General features: G+C 32.9%; 1 protein-coding gene and 1 non-coding gene across 4 annotated transcripts; one reads left to right on the top strand and one right to left on the bottom strand.

The window, feature by feature from the left end:
* The first annotated feature begins 746 nt into the window (after positions 1 to 746).
* Positions 747 to 831, top strand: TRNAM-CAU. The gene is given in 2 exon segments: positions 747 to 784; positions 796 to 831. It is a non-coding gene; the product is annotated as a tRNA-Met (tRNA).
* Positions 832 to 986: 155 nt separating this feature from the next.
* Positions 987 to 6,237, bottom strand: LOC106761297 (filament-like plant protein). 3 transcript variants are annotated; one of them, XM_022780642.1, is made up of 5 exons: positions 6,060 to 6,237; positions 5,090 to 5,241; positions 3,887 to 4,208; positions 1,493 to 2,754; positions 987 to 1,413 (listed from the first exon to the last, which is right to left on the bottom strand). In XM_022780642.1, exons 2-5 carry the CDS (start codon positions 5,186 to 5,188, stop codon positions 1,063 to 1,065), a joined length of 2,034 nt encoding a protein of 677 aa, XP_022636363.1. In that variant the 5' UTR covers positions 5,189 to 5,241; positions 6,060 to 6,237; the 3' UTR covers positions 987 to 1,062. The 3 variants fall into 3 exon arrangements, with proteins under 3 accessions (XP_022636363.1, XP_014500319.1, XP_014500321.1); XM_014644833.2 differs by lacking the exon at positions 6,060 to 6,237 and adding an exon at positions 5,823 to 6,046; XM_014644835.2 differs by lacking the exon at positions 6,060 to 6,237 and adding an exon at positions 5,562 to 5,703.
* Positions 6,238 to 8,259: the final 2,022 nt, after the last annotated feature.

Genomic DNA, 8,259 nt, shown 5'->3' on the forward strand with positions numbered 1-8,259 from the left:
GAATTACATTTGAGTTTAAACTTAATGATTCATTGACTAAATTCGGGACGAATTTAAATAATTTAATCAGAAAAACCAATAAACTCGTTTAAATTGTAAATTCATAACAAATTTGCTGGGATTAAATAATTGGTTAAAATCATTTAGGCGTTCCTATTTTCGTAAGGTATTCCCAATTTGGTCTCCTTTTTTTAAACCTTTCCAATTGAGTTCTTATAAGTGTTAATTTGAAACAAATTAGCTCCTGTCGTTAAAGAATGTTAAGGGTGTTAAAATTGTGCAGAGGTGAGTAAATGACGTGGTTAAAATTATTTTAACACCTCAAAAGGAGAATTTTAACCACTTCATCTACCCACCTCTACACAATTTTAACATCATTAACAATTTTTAACGGCATGAGCTAATTTGTTTGAAATTAGCACTTATAAGGACTCAATTAGAAAGGTTTAAAAGAAGAGGACCAAATTCGGAATACCTTACAAAAATAGGGACGTCTAAATGATTTTAACCTTAAATAATTCAATATGACCATCATTAACAACAAAAATAAAAATATTATATAACTCCGTAATACTAATAATTCAAATAAAACATGATTTTATAATTTTATTACAATCAACCACCATCTTGATTAAAATTTATATTTAGGCAGCAAAAGTGCTAGAAAGGTAAGTTGACATGGTTTGCATGAGAAAAATTGTCTTTCTATATAGTAGATATAATTAAAAATAGAAGCTTCTCTTAAGGGGGTGGTGGCGCAGTTGGCTAGCGCGTAGGTCTCATAGCTTCTGAGTTATCCTGAGGTCGAGAGTTCGAGCCTCTCTCACCCCATTTTGTTATGTTTTTGATATGATTGTTATTAGTTTTTTGCTATGATTATTTTTAGTTTTTTGTTACGATTGATACATTTATCAACGGAACACTGAAATATTTATACATAACAAAACCATAAAAATTTAATCCATGGATCAACACAAGCATTCGAAAAAATTGATAGTCATTATTATATATGATAGATAGCACTAAATGAAGGAGTTCCATCATCATAGTTTTTAGTCCCCACTAAATTTCTAGTTGGAGTCCACTCTCGGTTTGAGAGAAAATATTTACAAAACCATTTATACTCTTCTCAGAATCATGCTTTGGCAAGTTGGTTGATGAGGATGGTGGTGAGCTTTCTTCATTTTTACTTGAAGAATCGGAATCTCTTTCAGTTGAGTATGTGCCATTTGAATGCGACTTCAACATGACTGCACTGTCTCTAGCACTGAATGGAGTTGAAGAAAGTTCTGGAATGCAGGTAGTGTCAATCAGGAAATCTTCTAGTGTTGCTAGTGAACTTAATTGATTCCCCAAAGACGCTATTGTTTTCTGGCACTCAGCAAGCTTTCCTGCAGCTAATGCTAGGTCCTCCTGGCGTAGAACATGCAAAAAACATTTAACAGAGTTTTCATGTTAGGAAAATTTAATATAGATGTTATATGATACCAACCTGCTTTAGCTTCATTTCACTGTAAGAGGTTATTGAACCGAATTTCTCTTCCTGCTTCTTTCTTTCTAGTTCTTCCTCTAATTCCTTATACCTTTTTTCAATTCCTACTGATATGGCCTTTTCCTTATCAACTTCTGCTTCTAGTAAGTGAACTTTTGCAGTTATTGATTTAGCCTCGGACTGCATGCTCGTTAGTTCATTTTCTAACACTTGCTTTGATTTGTAGGCGTTCTCTAGCTCTCTTTGCAACTCCTCCAATTTTCTTTCTGCCTCCCTCATTTTAAGCTGTGATGTCCCAATGACACTCTCACTTTTCATTAAACATGTCTTCACTTCCTCTTTCTCAGCTTTGGCCTTCTCTAGCTTCTCTTTTAGTTCATCAATTTGCCGAATGGTAGCGTCAAACTCATCTCTGATGGAGCTTTCTTCGTGAATGCAATCATTGGCAACAAGTGACTCTTTGATAAAGCTCTCACTCTTAGTATCTGGGAGTGCTGCGAGTCGTTCCATTTCAAGAAAATCATCCATGAGATCAATGTTAACAGAACCGGATGAAATTTGTTTGTACTTTTCATTCTTGAACTGATCAAGCTCAGCAATTAGCGCAGATGCCCATGAATCAGAACCACTTAATTCATCTATGTCTGGTTCTGAGCCACTCTTCCTTGTTGTATCAATCTCCACTGCCCTTGTCCTCTCTCCACTGTTGGATTGGCCATCGTTGAGAGATTCAACACAAGAGGATGATGTAGTGGAAGCTCTAGAGGCCATGTTTGTCAGTCTCCGGCACTCAGCCTCGAGCTTGGCAACTTTATTGATGCTTTCTAAATGTTGCTTGCTAGCCATCTCGGCTGTTTGAGTACTTAAATTCCACTCTATTGTCCTGAGTTCTAGTTTTTCAGATAGAGCTTGGAGCTCATGTTTGAGAACCGCGTTCTCTCTCTCCAAATATTCGACCTTCTGGTACTTATCAAAATCAATTGATGATGGAGAACTAGCATTCGAAAAATTTGATTTGCTCTGCACCTCCATGAGCTGCTTCTCTAGTGTAGCTTTGGAAGATTCTAGCTCACGTGTTTTCTTTAGTACAGCATCATGAATGCTTTGCTCCTGCTCTTCCCTTGTTTGTCTAAGCTGCCTAACACACTCCCTAAGTGCACTGTCTAGATGTGTGACTCGATCTTCCAATGTTGAATTTCTGAGGGTCAGTGCCTCGACTTGTTTCTTTAAACTTGTCACTTCATTTTCAGCCTTTTCCCAGCCTATAAGTTCATGGAAATTATCCAGTTAAGAGACAACGTGAAACAGAAGAAAAGAAATATATATTCAGCCATCATTTAACATTAGCATTCATGCTGATCAAATCTAAGCTATTGATACCAAAAATACTGTGGCAGTTGTGGGAAAACGGAGATGAATGCTTTAAAATAAGTAAAAAGTTATGGACTAGAAAGGACTGTAGGAACATTAGGAGAGTGAGGAGGACAAGTGAAAGACAGCCAAAACGAGTGGTATGATAATATGGTGAGAACTAAGTCTCTCCTGTAAAGTATGCCAAGTCAGGTACAACAAAATTTACTGCACAAAAATGTAGGGGCCAGTTGGGTACGGGGAGAATAACGGAAGGGAGTATTCTCTATAAAATCAATATAAACATATATACAGAAACTGCAGATAGGTGTTATGCAGCACGATCCTACTTTCTCAATGATATGGGGTTGCAAAATTCCACCAAAGTGCATTGCTTTACCTGGAAAGTGTTTTACATACTAGAGAAAACCTAAGAAAAAGAAGTATTTTGTTTGAGCAAACTGATTCGGTATCCCCTCTATGCCTCGTGGATGAAAAATCAACTGAGCATGTCCTCTTGACATGTCCAAGGTCTTCTACGGTGTGGAGCAAATGCTATAGCTGGGTGAACCTTAGAACCCCATTGCCTTGTAACATACAGGTATACTTCACTACACAAATTGGGTGTGGGAGTTTTCCAGAAAAATAAGTGGGAAATCTTTTTATTTGCTATTGCGTGGTGTTTGTGGTGAGAACGAAATAGATGTATTTTTCAGTAAGGAGTGTGTGACTGTGAAGAAAAATTGTGTTGGTCTTGGATCAACAGGCTAAAGCCCACAAAGAGTATGCCTTTTATCCGATGGGTTTACTGTCCGGGTTTGATTATGTGAAGATAATGTCCCCGTTTATATATATACACACACATACATATCTTTTTGTCAAAAAAAAAAAACAACTCATGCAGTTTCTCTTAAACCCTCTCCTTGATGGCAAAATTTCTTGATAGTTTGCTTGTTTAACGGATTAATTGTTTAGACACAAGTTCCGCTACAGCAAGCATATCCAAGTAAGAATAGAGAGGTAAGTACTGATCAATAAATGTACCTGAAATAGCTTCTTCAGCGACTTTGGCATGTTGCTTAACCAAATCTTCTTTGGCACTTACATTCACGAGCGCTGCAGACAGCTTTTCTGACATATTCCTCAATCCATCAGGTTCATCTCTATCCTTTAATATACTTATCATTACTCCATTTACATCTTCATCTGTTAAATCATCATTTACGCTGTCTGTTGCATGTGAGGTGACTTCAGGTGATTGTGAATAGAAAAATGACATATTAATATCTTCAGGTATGACCACAATTTTTGAGGCGACTTCGGGTGACTGGTTATGCTCAATAGGAGATTCATTCAATGCCTCAAGCTGCATAAACAAGAAAAATATACTTAGCATAAAGTAGAAGAAAGTAACGGGATAAAATATCAACCTCCAGTCGATGAACAGCCCAAAAAAATATGATAATTATGCTTCATTTACATTAATGTAGGACAGTGAAGCTGGTAATATATACATCATTGTACTGAACTTACGTACATCCATGTCTAGGTCTACTCACAAGAAAAGAAAGTGGTAAATTATAATTGCAAGTACCAGAGAACTGATACATCCGAAAAGACATGCATGAGTCATAGTTAGCCTTGTCTTAGTTCATTTGTTCAAACAAATGCTATCAATCTAACAGGAGACAAAGTTGTCCTTTTTCGTTTTGGAGACAGACTCTGTAAGTATCAGCAATATCAAGACAGTGATTACCTCTCCAAATAATTTAAGGGACCAATATCACCAATCTGTGAAAACTGGCTCAATTGAATGAACTGGTAATTTTGACAACTTTTTCAATGTTCCGGGAAGTTTACTCGAGTTACAAGCATTATGACATTTGTGCATATTTATCTTAAGTAATGACATTTAATTACAGCAAAAAGAGAGATAACCGGGGGAGTAAAACAAGTGAAGGCCATCTTAATAGCAGTAATTGAATGGTAAAATTCATCCATTAAGTGAGGAATTCTGAGTTTAGTACAGAACAGTAATCAGATTATAATTTAAAACTTCTGACTCGTGAATGTTTAGTATGTTATCGATAAGACCCCAGATTTTTAAGAAGAAATAAAGACTGAACATGTATGGTGTCAATGTCAACCCAGCTTAGTAGAATGATTTCGGAAACAGCAAATGTGGCAGGCTTCTGGAGGTTTTTCTTTTGTTTCAGTTAGCTATAATGACAGTATTAAACAGCTTACCGCTTCACCCAGTCGGTTCTCAGAAACGAATGACGCAGACTCTGAATTTTCAGTTTCACCAGAAGATTTCCTCTCCAATGAGCCTCTATTTTCCCCCATCGTCCCCTCTAACTAATAGCATGAGATTAACTTGAAAACTGCAAGCATTTCATCTGCGGACAAAACCCAGATGTTAGAAGCTCGCCCAAAACGAAGCACCAAAAACATTCTCCATGATCAAGATTATATTGAAGGGATTTATAAACAAACTTCGCTGACGTTTCACCTTGTCAGAGAACAGACTCTTCAGTTATACATGAAAAGGTGGAAAGTCAAACTAAAAAGAACATTCATTCTTCAACAATCTAAATTATTTATACAGAAAACAAGATTAGTTGCCTTAACAATTATTTCTTCTGACCATCTTTGTGTAGAATGCATAACACACCGACAATAAATTCACGAGGAATATGACTAAAGAATGAATCTTTACTTAATTTAAAGACGCGGTTCTTGGAGCGTTATTGAGATTCGTATTCACATATATTTCATAGCATTTGGCCTCAAATCTACAGATTGAAGGTAATGAAACAGTAAAAGATATGATGGGCAATGAGATAGTTTTTCTGCCACAAAACACAAACTGCGTCCAACATTCCCACAAAATCAAACAATTGGAGAAAAAGATTACTTCTTTCGTAACCCAACTTCAAAACATCAATGAAAAATGTTGAGGAAACAATAGATCAAGTACCTTTGAGTCTTTCCCTGTGTGAATGACCAGCTTAAACGGTAGCAGGAACCCAAAAATAATTATGGAATTGTAAACAAAAAATGGTTCGAAAGTTGACAGTTCAGAATCTGTGGACAAAAAAAAATCTGTGGAATGGCAAATAGTACCCACATAGAAACATACAAAATGATAACTGCTACTGAGAAACAAAACAAGAAGCATGCAATGGGAGTTTCTAATTTTTGTTTTTATGATTACCCTTTTCTTCTCTCTTGAAATAAAATATTGGAGGGGCACGTGACTGTTCGTGTCCAGTTGTGAAATTCAAGGTCAAGGGTGTGTTTGACAAGAAAGACCACGATCACTTTTTTCAGCTTTTGGGAATTTTTTTAATCTAATTTCGTATTTGAAATGAGCTTCTCTTATTCCCGCCATGGATGAAGACTATAAATGGAACATAAATGCAGGTCACTGTCCACTTTCCTTCTTAATAATCTGTCAAAAACCCTAACATCTTCATTTTCTGCTTTTTTTTCCTTTTAAGTTTTGTTGTAATTTCTAAAGTTTCACTGAAATTTATTTCATCAATTCGTTATTTTGCCTGTTGGTTTTGTATCTTCCTTCTATCAAATAGTTATGAAATTGCGGAATAGGACAAAACAACGAATCATTAATTTATTTATTTTTTGTTTTTATTGATAAATAACTGCTTAAAAGAGACAGACAAATAATTCATCTCAACATCTAAATCTTGTATAATGTTATATAATCAAAATAATTAATTATTCACTAATTTGAGGTTTTTCCATAATGAGTGTTAGAAACATCTTAGTTATTATTAAAATACGTTTTCCTTATCAATTTACATACGTTTATTACGGAAGAAAGTAACTCAAATTTAATGAAAAAAAAATAGTTTTTATAGTAATTTTCTTTTAAATTTATTCTTGTCTTCTCATTTCAATTTCAATTTTTCTCTCCACATAAATTTATTCTTATTATGTTTGACTTTGAAAAAGAGGGGAACAATTTTCTTTTTTTAATAAAAAACAAGATAGGCAAGTAAAAATGAATAGAAAATAAAGTTTGTACCGTATGAAGTGTCGTGCTCCCAAGAGGAAAAGTAGAGATGAGAAGTCATAATTATGAACGAGAAGAGAAAATTGGAAATATATGGAAAATAATATAAAAATTAGAGATAATATTCTTTAAATATCAATTACTCACCTCATAAACTATCCAATTTTGCTCTTACTCTTTCTTAATCTAAACCAAACGTTACTCTTAATTAGATTTTCAAATTTTAATTGTATTTTTAAATTGGGTTAACACAATACTTTCATATTTCAAAATTTGATCTTCATTTCTTCCATATTCTAAAATCTGGTGAACACTTATTCCAAATTTCAGTATCCAATATTGATTTTTTTTTACTTTTATTTTTAAAATTGTTGTTTTTATTTTTTACAAAATGTGCTTTACTTGTTTTAATAAATTATATGCTAAAATATTAAAAGTATTAAAATATATCAAATTATATTAAAATATAAGTTTTAATATATTAAATTATATTAAAATATAAGTATTAAAATATATTAAATTATATTAAAAAATATTATATTCAACAAATTAAATAATTTAATAAATTTTATTTAAATTTTTATTAATAAATGATTTTAGAGAAAAAATAAATACTAAATTTTGAAATTTGGAGTAATAAATATAATATTTTGAAATTTAGGAAAAATAAATATCAAATTTCGAAATCCAAAAGTAATAGATATTGGATTTCGGGAGAAAATAAATAAGGTATTTCGAAATTTGAAAGCATTAAATAATAGATTTTAAAATTCAATGAGTTTTATAACTTTAATTTTAAATTTAATGAGTTTTTTAACCGGATTTCCAATTTTGATAAGTTTTTAATCTAATTTTGTGAGTTTCTGGATTTCAAAACCTGATTATATGCAAAGTGAGACTAGAGAAGAAGAAAACGCATAAGACTTGAGGATGCATGATTCAGTAAATATAGAGGGTGTAATATATTCATTTTGGTAAGTATTAAATAATTACTGCTTGTCTAATTTTGGTACGTAATAAATAATTACTACTTATCTAATTTTTACTGAAAGACAAAAGTATATACTTTGAGGTGCATGGAGAAGCTCCCAAATAAAATTGGCTTTATTTTGAACATGAATCAATTACATTTGAAGTGAGCTTGGACCATCTTCAAACACTACTTATGAGACTTTTGTACATACTAGCTTTCTAATTCATTTTTTCTTATCAAGTGATTCTTTCTACACCTCCTTGTTTTTAATATAATATAATAAAAATATAACTTATTTTTAATATTTTTTTATGGAATGTTTTGGGAAGTAGTTTTGGATTCGAAAAATACCTTCTGAAACATCCAATCTAAAACAAAATAAAGAAATTTCCACAATAAATGTTC

Source organism: Vigna radiata, chromosome 5 (assembly GCF_000741045.1).
Source record: "Vigna radiata var. radiata cultivar VC1973A chromosome 5, Vradiata_ver6, whole genome shotgun sequence".
NCBI classification, from domain to species: Eukaryota; Viridiplantae; Streptophyta; class Magnoliopsida; order Fabales; family Fabaceae; genus Vigna; species Vigna radiata.